This window comes from Pristis pectinata, chromosome 11 (assembly GCF_009764475.1).
Source record: "Pristis pectinata isolate sPriPec2 chromosome 11, sPriPec2.1.pri, whole genome shotgun sequence".
Lineage (NCBI taxonomy): Eukaryota > Metazoa > Chordata > Chondrichthyes > Rhinopristiformes > Pristidae > Pristis > Pristis pectinata.
This window is the reverse complement of record NC_067415.1, coordinates 27,208,683-27,222,272: the sequence shown is the minus strand read 5'-3', so window position 1 is coordinate 27,222,272 and position 13,590 is coordinate 27,208,683. Positions and strand designations below refer to the sequence as shown.

Here is a 13,590-nt window from a genome sequence, read left to right as displayed (position 1 = left end):
AATACCATCAGCTGAGGCAGTCCTGATACTTCTGCTGATTCCTCCAATGAAGAGCAATTTTTCCACAATAACTTTCCAAATATCATGGCTCCCTGAATCCTTTTTGCGACTGTATCATTTGAGAAGGGGATGGAATCCTTTTCTCTGGCAGCTTCTTCACCCAGAATAGTTTTTGGATGTATTTTACACAAGGTTTGATAACATCTTCACTTGCAGTGTGGGGTTTCTTCTCCCTTGATATGCACAAACTAACCTGGTAAGATGTTTTTAAGGCTGACGGGTTTCCTTGGATTGCCTGAAAGAACAGATTACTTCATTATTAAAAGTAAAATAATATAATACAAGCCACAATATTCTGGTATAAGGATAATGAGGAAGTGCTATGTTGATACCACTAATCTGTATGGACTATAGTCGGAGGGTCATACAGCATGGAAACAGGCCATTCAGCCCACCACATCCATGCTGACCAATGGGTACCCATCCATATTAATTCCATATTCCAGCACTTGATCCATGGCCTTCTATGTCTTGGCAATTTAAATGCTTGTCTGGACACTTTTTAAATGCTGTCAATGACTCTGCTTCCACCACTCTCTCCAGCACTGCATTCCAAGTACTCACCACTCTCTGGGGTAGAAAGAACCCCCTCAGATCCCCTTTAAATCTCTTGCTCCTTAACCTAAATCTATATGCTTCTGGTTTATTTGCCTCTAATGAGGGGAAACATTTCCTGCAGTCTATTTCGATTCTAATGGGGGGGGGGGGGTCAATATTCTGTGTTTAGTTCCCATTTTATGAGGTGGTATTTCCAAATACCACCACAAACCAAAAATATAACTCTTTAATCTTAATGTTTCGCAGTCAGAGCACTGCTTTCAGAAGTTCACTGGGAGATTGTTGATAAGACCAAAGATTTTTCTTGATGCTTCATTGCCAAATAAAACCTCCGGTCAATTGTCTTTAAGCTTTCATTTGACAGCACATTACCCAAAACACACATTGTTGACCTCCTTCTGAATTATAAATTGCTTTTATGATGTAAATGTAAAAAATGTAAAAAAAATGTTCACTATACTTAAGCATAATTTTCACTAAACCCAGTATATGAAGCCAGTGGAGTGATTAGGTACTTGACCAAATTCAAACAATTATATTTGATGGTTAGACTTCAGCCAATCAGAGGGAACACAGCCTGTACTGTGACCAGACATACACACTCAATTGCAGACCAGGCTTCACCATCTTCCTCAGTCCTTCTCCCTTGAAGCCCCAACACCCTCAACTCCCTTCCCCTAACCTCACCCCTCCTTCAAACCCCTTCTTCAATATGCAGCCTCCCTCAGTCCCATTCTCCTAACCTCCTCATTCCCTCTAAACATCCTCTAAACTCTCACGCTCCCTCAATCTTCCTCCCCTCCCACCCACCCCCACTCCCTCATTTCCCCTTTCTCTCCCACTTATCCTCAACACCCCTTAGTCCCACTTTCCCACAATCCTCCTCCCCACCCCCACTCTCCCTTAGTCCCGTTCCCCACTTTCCTCTCTGTCCCCCTCCCCAACCCTCACGCTCTCTGTCACACTCCCCAACCCCACTCTCCCCATCCCCTTCCCCACCCCCACTCTCCTTGTCACAGTCCCCTTTCCCACTCTCCCCCAGTCCCTTCCCACCCCAACTCTCCCCAGTCCCTTGCCACACCTACTCCCCCAGACCCTCCCCTAACTCCAATCTCCTCAGTTACCCCTCCCACCCCACTCTCCCACTCCCCACCCCCACTCACCCTGTCCCTCCCCACCTCACTCTCCTCAGTCCCTCCCCCACCCCCACTCTCCCTCTTCCCAACTCCCACTCTCTCTCAGTCCCTTTCACATTCTCCCTCCCTCAGTTCTCTTACCCTAATTTCGATCGTCCTTCAGCCTCCGTCCCCCCAACTCCCGCCTTCCCGTAATCCCCTTCCCATAACCTATTCCCGCCTCCATCCCAGTCCCGCTAAACTCCTTTCATCCTCTCTCCCGCCCTGCCAATAGACCTCTCCACTCTCCCCCGGCCCTCTCCGACCCTGTTGTTCCATTTTCCCACTCCACCTTCCCTGTTCCCCGCCCCGCCGTGGAGTGAGACCGCGCTCCGACTGTCTGTTGTCTTGCCCCTTCCCTTCATCCCCCCTCCAGCAGCTGCGCCATCACCTTGTGTTCGTGGTCAAGATGACGGGACCTTCAGGATGTGTCCGCGCCCAAGATCCGGCAAAGTCGGTGACCCACCCCAAAGGTGCTGGTTAACTACTTTGGGTGCGACCCACAGTGAAGAATCAGTGTACAGACGTGGCTCTGAAGCTGCCGATAGCCAACTGGGCAGGAGCAGTTTTCATTGACTTTCATCATTTTGTCAAATTGTACGTCTCACTCCTGGATATTTCGGTCCCATTACCTATTTCATAGATTATTCAAAGCAATGACCTCTTGAGTATAGTTGTGTTGAGTAGCGTTTCGAATTTATTTGTAATCAATTATCTTGTCACATTCGTGTCATATTTCGAAGTGCAATGAATTTGCGCCCAACCTGTCTGTTGCTGTAAAATTCTAGTTTACATGTTTTTTTTCCCCATTGTAGCTTGTTTCCTTTTACAATGGAAAAAAAACATAATATTGAAAATGCTCACTGGGTGAGCCAACAAATGAGGAAGGGAGCTAACATTTCAGCTTGATAGCCTTTTTTTCAGTGCCTGACATTTTTAAAAGTTTCTCACTGCAGATGCTGCATGCCTTGCTGGCAATCTCCAGCATTTTGTTTTTGGCTCAGATTCCTGGCATCTGCAGCGTTTTAGTTTTGTATCGTTTTCTTTCACCTTTGGGGTGAACCTTAATATTTTCTTCTGCGTCGTATATGTCATGCAAGTACATCATGCCTATGTGTGGTGCCAAACCCCAGCACGGTATAGAGGCGCTTGCTCCAGCTACTGTCCTGTACAGGTAACTCCAGTGCAGCTCAGCCAGGGAAGCCGAGTTGGGCGATATCCTTTGGTTGGATGTAACCGGACTTGACCAAAGGAGAGCTTTATGCGCATCTATGAATATATACTGGCGCAGAATGCCTTACAACAGTTTTTTAAAAAGTGTAAACATTTAGAAAGTAACAGGAGAGTGGCCCTGTTTCAATGCTTGACCTGTCAAGATTCTTTAAAATACCGCATAGGTTCCAACTACTTGAAACAGCGCCTTAAGATGTTAACGCAGCAAACACATTACAGAATTAATTTTAATACGACTGTATAAAGGCACAGGTTGGAGACCCTTCTAAAGGACGCGTGCCACTGCTCACAAACGCTAACTCTAATCTTTCATTGTAGAGCAGTATGGCCCTTGCCACCAACCGTGTTGATGCATAGATTCCATTATTATGACAGTGTGCCGACATTTTTCGCTTCTTCACCATTTTGCCTGGACCTTGAAAATTGTGCGTCTATCATTCATTAGTAAAATGGGGAGCAATGGTTCAGAGTTCTCACTGTGTGTACGGCGTTAAAGCAGGGTCAGGCTTGGTCAGTACTTGGATGGAAAACAAACTGGAAATATCAAATCCAATAAGCTTGTTACCTTGGGGAAAATAGTGATCCCACCAGCAAACTTGATCCAGTGAGGATCTCGGTCGCATTGGGTACACTAAACATGAGTTAGGTTTGCGTGAATTCACTTACTGCATTCCATGGAATAGAACATTATGAGTGGAAGCCAAAACTGGAACAAGTTAAAGTTGTTAGAATTGGTTCCACTTGACCTCAAACCTGACCTATGTTGTACAACTACCCATAAATCTCAATTCATAGGAGATCATCGACAATATAAATGAAGTACAGAAAGACGGATAGAGTGAGTCTTTTTTAAGAAAAAGAAATATTGCCTTCCTTGGGCCTTGTTAAATGGTAATGAGCAATTTTAGGAAGATAAATTGCTCAGAAAAGGGAATCTTTCAATAAAATGTTTATTTCCAACACATTTTCTTTGACATTTGACAATTATGGTAAGTGGGCTTTATATACCACAGCTGCTTTGTATAACTTTCAGCGATCTTTATTGGTATTGTTTTTCTTTCACCTTATTATGCTGGTGTCTCATTACTCAATATGCGCACGACCTAATTGAAGGACTCTTGTGGCACGTTGGATTTCACGCTGTTTTTTTTCCAATTAGAAAGACACTAGCTTCATTGGCACATATTTTGTTGTCTCACTCTTTGCAAACTTTTAATCTCAATGCTGACTTTTGCCCTGAAACCATTGTACAAACAACCGTTCTGCCCGGGTTTGCCACCAAACACAGTTTATGGTCTGCCGTTTCACAGCAACGCATAGCAACCCCAGTAAACTCATGGGCAATAAGATCAATTATCTAGCTCTATTTATTCGATAGCATGTAGGAAGTATCAAAGTACGTTTCCAGCACAATGCACAATGTGATAATGTGACCTATTCCACTCTAGCAAACAATCGACGGATCTTCTCTTGCCAGTCGGCCCAACGGTTAAAGAGACTGAATGTCAGTTTGTATTTAATTATATTTCTCTTGTGGCATTTCGATTTATTCGGAACAGAATTAAAGCAAGAGACGTTGGATGCACACTTGCACATTGTTGATAAGTCCAGTCCTTCGCAATTTACTTTTTGCATTTAATAGAGATTAAGATTGGAGTGTAATATGGCCAAATAATACAGCAATTTGTAAAGTAGTCCCATATTCTAAACACACTGATAATTGCCAGTGCATTATAAATGCAGCTCTCAAAGGGTTCAATATGTGAATATCCTTGTGCAGTAAAGATGAAGTATTACCAGATCGTTAAGCAGTTGTTGGTGATCCCACTATTGTAAAACCAATCCATTAACTTCTGTGAAAGTGCTTTCCCCTCTTTCCAAATGCAACTAAAATAGATGATTTACTACTCAGTACCCTAGAGCATAATAACAGCTACAATCCGAGTCTCTTTCCCCTTCCCGTCAACAAAAAAACTGTGCTGAAAAATTACTATTGACTTCCCCACACTTAATGAGATAAATCAAATTCTGTGATTCGGAATAGAGGCTTCAAAATCTACATTGTAATAAACTAGCCAACTCACAACTAACCCAAAAGATTTACAGAAGTATCTCTAACGGGGAAAATACAGAAATTATTTACATCGAAAGGTGAAAAACAATTAAAATAAGTACAGTACAATTAGGTGCATTTCTGGGGAAGGGAATTCACATTTGAAATGTCAAAATGCATCTGGTAGTGTTTCACAGACTCCGATATAATCTAACTTTTGACAACTATATTAAAATATTTCACTAATATAAAGCCTGAAACACACAGGGGAAAAAAAATCCCAATTACAATTGGTTCACATTGTCAGTAGGTTCGCGGCAATCTTCAGTTTCCTTTAGTGTTGAGACCCTGAATGCTTGCTGCATGAAGTCTGAAACAAAATGCCCAAACAAAATGTTTGATTTAAAACGTCCAACGCTGCCATTATGAATTCGTGGAGTGCTGTAAAATGTCCTCTTGGACACGGAAGAGCCTGGAACTCCTTGCTTGAATAGGCGCCAGTTCAAGCTTTCCCTCCATCCCTTCGAGTATATGTAAACAGCTGTATGTGTTCACTGAGAGACGGTGCCAGGTAAAACCGCACTGCTGGCGGCCCCCATTACTCCGCCGTTGGTAACCGACAGAGAACCGGCTGTCCCGGGAGGAACCGGGCTTAGCTGGGCCGACGCCTGTTGAGACTGCTGTTGTAACTTCTTCTTCGTCATTTTTCGCTCCTTTGCCCTCCTGTTCTGAAACCAGATCTTCACCTAAACGTGAGGAAAAGGAAACCAACTGAATATAGTAGTATCACAAAAAAAGTTTCAATTCATTGTTAAAAGGGTCGTAGCCTCGGATTAGACCAAGTTTAGACTGCACAAATTAAAACAACTGAAAATAACTTAATAATGGGGGGGGGGCATTGCTGTGCATTTGTAAAATATGTTTTATATTTGTTTTCTTTAAGAACATGGCTTCCCCCGAATATCAGCCCAAAACACTCCTGTTAAAACTGATCTTTTACGCGATGGGGAAATATTTCAAACGAAACTGCCTCTGGTTGCTTGACGCTAGATTTCAACACACGTCTGCACAAATCTCTTCAGACACGGACGTTTTGTGAAGAAATCACATAATGAACATCGTCAACAACTCGATCGGAATGACCGAATAGGCTTTAGGAATGTGATACATCACAAATTCGATTATATTAGCTACAACATCTAACCGGAAGATTCTCATTTATTTTCGCGTCACACACATGATTAACCTCTCTCCTGGTAGTTTGACAAGCTGTTATTTGACATTTATTAGAGTCAACCACGAATATCACGGACTTAATTTTAGACTATTAAACGAAGTTTTAATAAAATAATCGTGCAATCAGTGCGGGAGATTACAAGCCACCCGATAGCCACATAGCATAGGATGTGTGATGAATGGAAGTTTAGAATCTCTCTGTCCTTATCTCCCAGTCCCTGGACCTCTCGTATTAAAACACTAACACCGACTCTCCCGATATATTTGGAATTGTAATGAGAATTGTAACTCATTTTATTTTTGAAGGATATTCTGATTTTAGAAGTTACATTTCATGAGTTGTTAACAGTTACAGAGACAGTTCGCTTCACGGCATGCGCCTTACTATGCAATTATCGGGGAACACATTGGTTGAAAGGTGCTCTTAAAACGTAAACCAATTTCGTGATTTATAAATCAATTTCCCCTCAGTCAGAGGTGGAAGAAGATATCGGATTAGATGTCACTGACACTGATTAGAAGTCGTGTGCGTGTCACTCTGCGGATATGCTGTGAGCGACCTAAGGGGCAGCTCTTAGATTTTGTTTAGAGTGTACCGGAGATTAGAGTGTGCCGGAGATGTGTGGTTTTAGCGCCGTCACCCTACCTGCCTCTCGGAAAGTCCCAGGTTGGCAGCCAGCTCGGCTTTTCGCCGAATGGTGATGTAGCGGCTGTAGTGGAACTCTTTCTCCAGTTCCAGTCTCTGGTGATCTGTGTACACCACCCGATATTTGTCCTTTGTTCTCGTTTTATCTATAAAAGAACAAGTAAGGGCGCATACAGTATAATAAAAGCGAATTACATTGTTATGATGTGCATTCTCTCGAATTCCTTAACCGAACGTTTGAAAGATGCAGGATGGAATGATTATTGAGCCACTTAGGTAGTTAAGTATCAGATAAATATTTTATTGAAAGCTCGGCGTTTCAGATTCTTGTCTTGCGGACCAGCTTTTTGAAAGTAATTCCTGTCAACTGTTAATGGTACGTAGACCTCCCGAAATATTTCCTGTCCGTGACATTAATATACAACACGGCAAGATGTACCGAAGTTGACACAAACATGCAGGCGATTTTAGTTTCTCCATGATAACAGAACGGATAAAGATGATTGATTTGGAGGACGTAAAACCACTAAAGACGTGTATTACAAAATTAGAATAAAAGGTTAAATGGGGTTAATCGATAGGTGAACTCAGATGTTTAATCAGGGTGGAAAAGCACAGGAAACGCCCCGTCGAACCTACAGAGTGCTGTAAAGCGACATTCCCCAGGGAACAACCAGAAGAATCTATCTTAAAAGCGTGGCCTGGTTTTATTATGCAATTATGATTATACATTTCCTAATGCTTCCCCACGCTTAGTATATTGTTAACGCTTTACAATTAACTCTCCAAATTTTACATTTCTTCTGCTCTCCAGTACTTCCTCTACATTTTTTTCTGTGATCAGATGAGGTTTCGAGGAGTTCCCAGATCATTGACCTTCCAGAATAAATGCCTCGTTTTCTGGAAGACTTGAAAGTGTTTTGCCTTCTAATCCCAGAAATCTGGGGTCAGAACTGAAACTCTGGACTCATCGCCAATAGATGCATCCTTCCGCCAAGACTTACTGGACAAGTGTAACGTGGCGACCTTTTTCGCGTCAATGGAGGCGAAAAATGTGTGGGAGAGCCTGAAGATTGAGTCAAAACGAGTAAATTTTCTAAGATCAGTTTGGAAAGAAGTTGATCAAAATCCCAATCATTCAGATATTTTTTAGTAACTTAATTTTACAATTACTATAATCTTATTCACTGACCAGCAGCGGAAACTTGGCAATAAGATTTAACTGCTGAAACTGTTTCTGTTAATCGATAATGAATATTCGGGGGGAATATCGATCCTTTGTGTCTTTTGTGGATAATTTAGGTCAAATACTGGCCAGGTTGAGTTTACACCAAGAGTTAATCGAAATAACTCACACAGATGCTGCTAAACTAATGCCAGGAGCTGCCAGTAAAAGGTTTGAAAATATTTAGTGCAAAATTAGTTTGGACGCACATCGAAAGTTTTATTGAGAAATGTAGCATCTGAGTATTTGGGAGTAATTACCATGTCGCAAAATAACACGTGTAAATGAAAACTGCTGGGAAACTGGGCACCTAGTCTCCCACTCATATACCACAAACAGGTGTATTGCATGACGTCCAGCTGTGTTCACGTCTAAGGATGGCAAATGCTTAAAAAATGCCACGCTGATGTAAACGGCGGAGTCAGATTTAATAACCTCGTTTATTTATATGTGCCCCGGAAGCATTTTTAAAGAATGCGGGCACTGTTGGTGCTTCGTGTCGAGAAACACTTCTCTTCCCCTGTATTTAGATGTTGAACGCCAGCAGGCCAACTTTGTTCAGGTAATTCGCTGCAAACCTCAACAAAAGCGCCCCACGTAGAAACAAGCATGATCCAGGGAAAATGTATACAGCTGCTTAAAGGCGAACACGTCTCGAACAATGCAGTACAAGGCGATCTTATCAAAGAGAATTTTTCAGTGGTGGAATAACAAGCGCATTCTGTTTGAATTGCCACTCATGAACAAATGGCGGCAGAACCTTTCATCACAAACCTCGGCACATTTACATTTAAAACCCCATTCCTAAAGACAGAAGAATGCTGAAGAATTTCAATGGGAAATGCTTCAAAGATGAAGTTTGGCTATTGGAGCGAGGGCACATGCGGACATTTTTAGGAGGCAAGAAAATGATCTGACAAATGTACTTAAAAAAACACATTAATCATCTAAAACACATGGCTTATCTCGGGCAGCAAGAATTACACAAATAATCCCCGGGTGCTGATTGGAAGGGTCAGCGAACTCATTGAGAACGGGATCAGATTTTTGATTATATTTTTCTCTTTGAGTTCATCCAAAACGTAACTCTGAATAAACTTGTTAAAGAAAAGGAAACAAAAGCACGCATTTTAAAATGATGTTCTCGCGAACTTCCACACATGCTAAATTGTTAATACTTGGTTCGGGTCATTACGAAAGGAACCTTTTTTTGCCCCCTTATTAAGTAGGATTTCTTTGTAAATGAAAAATACTTATACAAACATTTGCGCTTCCAACTTCTGCGGTTTTAAGACTTCTGTAGCAGATTGTGTTCGCTTTTAGTTATTACGTTGGATTTAGAACAGCGATGCGTTTAAAAATATAACCCTCGCAAGCATAAATTAAGTCACAATTTCACATAAATGTTTTCTTTTGGAGCTCATTGACATGTACGTATGTCACAGATAACACTTCGTTAGTTGGAATAAGTAATATTTATTGTTCCATGATGGCCTGGGAACCGAATGAAAAGGAAGAAAAAGGCGCTGAACGGGATCATGCAGAAACGTCAAAATTCTTTATTTGCTGCGAAACTCGCCACCTTTTCCGGGAGGTGGACGGAACAATGGACTGGGGCCGGTGGAAAAAGGTGTATATCAAAGCACTTCATGTTAAAAGGTCGTGACACATAAGAGACTGACTATCAGACGGAGGGGGGGGGGGGGGGTGATAAAATAAATTAAAAAGATTTGCGCTCCATATAAGTCTTCAATTTACATTACAACCACGGCCGGCGCCTGGTCGTGCTGCCTCTTTAGTTGACATTTTCTGTTGGTATTTCACCTCTACCAAGGGCTGTAATGAAAAGTTCACCTATTATCTTCCACTTCAAACTAAGGACACTGCAAACTTAATTCGTTGTCGTAGCGGCAAGATTTCATTTGTAGCCGCTCGAAGTAGATTTGAGAAATTGTGAACTGTGAGACATGTAAACTGTAGTTCAGGTCTTGTTTTTGTTTTATTTAAGGCCGAGGTACCCCTGATCACCCAGTGGACATTAATATCTACTGCGAAGCGTGCAGATTTGCGAAGTTTATCTATTTCCCAGTGTAGGTCAGACTTTACTTGGCCAGTTTGCTGTAAGGATTTTGAAATAGCGGTTAAAGAGTTATGAGAGAAACTAACTATTGTGTGCACAAAAAGGACTAAAGGAGGCGATCGTACTTCTCTAACTGAAGTGGGGGTATCTGGTGATGGTTAATGTTAGTGAAGGATTCAGAACGCTTGTATTATATCAGGATTTTCAATTGCGAACAGTTCTGGGTAAGCGGGGCGAGGACGTGGTGGAAGCTGACATTCCAAGTTACAGTATACGAGCGGTAAACCAATTTTCAGACTGGCTATTTATAAAAAGAATACAGTTGTTTAGTGCGTGGAAAATAGCGGGTACTAATAAAAGTATTTGCTTAATGACTCAGAAACAATTGTTAGTCGACACTGTTCAGTGATTTATATGGTCGAAATTGGTTATAAAATCTTCGAATGTCGATAACAGGGTTTGGAGTTATTGCAATTAAAGTATATTTCCACAATTCAAGAGGCTTATCAGGATACTAATGAATAAATTAAGGTGAAAAAAGCAAAATAAATAGCCGCCACAAACTGCGTTACCAATTTACTGTCATTCATTTATACATTAATTATGATGTTAGTAAGTTGCTTCATACTGACATTGTTCACATGAGAAGGTACTGACTAACAAGTACTCTAACCATACATGCATGGTAACGGTCTCTTAGACAGCAGTCTAGAAAGCATTCGGACACGGTATTACCTCCTCATTTACTATTATCTGAGCAGGATTTTCTGACAGATTTACAATAAATGAAACATAAATAGAGATTTGGTACATATATTAGGCTGCCACATTACTTCAGAGTTCTGGTGGCTGTCTGGTTAAAAGGAGCAATGGAGGTAAGAAAGTTTCGGTTATTTATACAATAATTTTAACGAAGACCAGATTATCAATTTTTACCTTCATTAAAAAGAATATTATGGTATCCTTTCGGTGTTAAATCTCAGTATTCAAAACATTATTTGCTTTGATTTTGACGAAGGAGAACCCTGAAATTTCAGGGGCCCTTAAAATAAAATCGTGACCAATTCCTCAAAGTAATATTGGGTTTATGGGCGCAATAATCTTTTTATTTTCAAAGTTGCTCCTTCTTCTGGATGAGACAACGAATTATTTTATATTCATATTTTATATACGTAGGGTAGGATGGAAACACCGGGATTATCCGGGAGAAAGCCTCTCTTTTGTCTTTAGTGTTCGGGCTATTCTCTATAGATAATTTACAGAGTGAGCAAACTTTACCACGGGCTACACTGAGGCACGGGAAACTTTGATATAGAAGTGCAATTGTAGTTGTATGAAAGTATTCGGTAGAGGTGGGAAAGCGATTTTGGTAGTAATGTGAAAATGGAGACTTGGCTGCAATCTCTCTATCATGTTCTGCTTTGGAGTGTTGAGGGGGTAACCATAACCTTACCTGTTGCTGTCAGCTGCTGGCTTGGCTTCCTCATCCATTGGTAAGGGTTGCGCCTTTGGCTATTGGGGGAATGCTGTTCCAAAAGATTATTGTTTAAAGGCTGTATCACACCAGATCCCGGGGTCTGAACGGAGTTATAATCTGCAGGGTTGTAAGACAGAGTCCCTGGTGAGGTGTTGATAGCGTGGACCGTGCTTGTAGGTGCTGCGTACGCACTCCAGTCGTCCCGGGGAGGCCCATAAGGTGAAGGCCAGGATCCTGAAGATTGAGGGTGATTGTCCAAGTTTACGCCGGGTACATGATAACCAGCATAGTCCGTGTACTGTGGTGGGTTGACGAAATTCTGAGCGCCCAGGTTGATGCCAGAATGCCGAACGGACCCTGGGTACATGCTCACGTCTTTATCCAGAAGATAGCTCACGTACATGTTGGCGGCTGGGCGCAATCGGCATGCTGCTTTGGAGAAATCCAGATTACTGTAGTTTCAAGACTTTCTTTTTCCTGGTTTGCCACTGTGTCTCCAAAGGCGATCAGGGCGATCCGCCCGTGTCCCACATGATTAACGATTGTTTACAAGCTTCTATTAGTAATGGCAAACTGAAGGCAGGTGACGTCAACTAATTCATACAGCCAAAGATTTGCATTTAAAAAGATAAGGAGACAGGAGCGACTCGATCAAGAGCTGCATATTCAACCAAGTATTGTTCGAAAAGCTTCCTCCCTTACTTCAACCTTCCGCACTTAACCTCGTCGCTCTCGAAAGTAAAATTATTCAGAAACTAAAAAAAAAGCAGATTTGGAAGGTTAACTGGTTCTGCGGGTAGCGAGGATGAGCCGAACAAGAATCGCGGAAGTGACCAGACACGCAAGGTTCAAAAGGCGGCAGATTCGCCCAGTTAGATATCACATCGTGGACACGTTGTCCAGTCTACGTTTTAAGGCAGAGCGAGAAAGAGCGAGCAAATGTCTGGTCCCATAACCGAATGAGCCTGAACACTTTACATCAGTTTTGTAAATTACAAACTCTGAGAACCCAAACTAAAACATCTTTCATACTAAAACCAAGTACTAACGAAATGTGTATGCGGTCTTTGAAAGTCACAATGTAGTTCCTTCTGACGTTTCAACATTCAAAGTGCAGGGGCCATGAATGAAAACTCCCCAGACAGAGGCTTTAAAAGAATGATTTGAGGGTGGGTGAGACGTTAGCCAAACTGTGCGAAGAGTGGGATATGTTAGGTTTACGTGTAGTGCAGAATAGAAATCGGCGTGAATTTATAGTTTGACGCATTTAATTTGTCAAATGCTAAACGTTTAATGGAGTGAAATCAAGTTTGAAGACAATAACAGATGAAAGTGTATTTTTAATGTACAGTTTAGGGGTCATTATTCTCATAACCCGACAGTTTACATCTGGAATATATTTGAGCTCAAACAAAACAAATATAAATGAATAAATAACATTCGTTGGTAATTTAAACCCAATAAACTTTTAAGGAAAATTCCCGGCTGAAAATTCTTAAATGTTGGAAATAATCTGAACGATAATAACTAAAATGTACACAAAAGTACACACATCCCTTCCCTGGGACCTGGCACAATAACTGTAGATTGACAAGTATTTTATAAAAATAGGATTTCGAGTTTCGTTGACTTTATAGTTTCATATGAAAGAAATGCCGTGGCATTTGATATCCAGCATCAGAAGGTGTATCTACAACAAAGGACTGACAAAGCATGAGATTATTACAAATAAGAGCATGCCAGAACACATGGAAATAATTGTCGAAAGGGGGAAAACTGAATATATTCTAAACACCTGGTGTTATACGGAAGGCCGCTTAGTGTATTGAAATCCAAATGGGGGAGGA

The 13,590-nt window shown here is 41.5% G+C and overlaps 1 protein-coding gene across 1 annotated transcript; it reads right to left on the bottom strand.

Annotated features, from left to right (window-relative positions):
* Positions 1-5,630: 5,630 nt before the first annotated feature.
* Positions 5,631-12,146, bottom strand: LOC127576147 (homeobox protein CDX-1-like). Its single transcript, XM_052026534.1, has 3 exons — positions 11,720-12,146; positions 6,962-7,107; positions 5,631-5,825 (listed from the first exon to the last, which is right to left on the bottom strand). The coding sequence occupies exons 1-3, from the start codon at positions 12,144-12,146 to the stop codon at positions 5,631-5,633; spliced, it is 768 nt and encodes a 255-aa protein (XP_051882494.1).
* Positions 12,147-13,590: the final 1,444 nt, after the last annotated feature.

Coding starts and splice junctions, on each gene's coding strand:
- LOC127576147 (XM_052026534.1), bottom strand. CDS start 12,146: ATGTACGTGAGCTATCTTCTGGATAAAGACGTGAGCATGTACCCAGGG. Junction 7,108..11,719: donor CCAGCAGCTGACAGCAACAG/GTAAGGTTATGG, acceptor GTTCTTTTATAG/ATAAAACGAGAACAAAGGAC. Junction 5,826..6,961: donor TGGGACTTTCCGAGAGGCAG/GTAGGGTGACGG, acceptor CCTCACGTTTAG/GTGAAGATCTGGTTTCAGAA.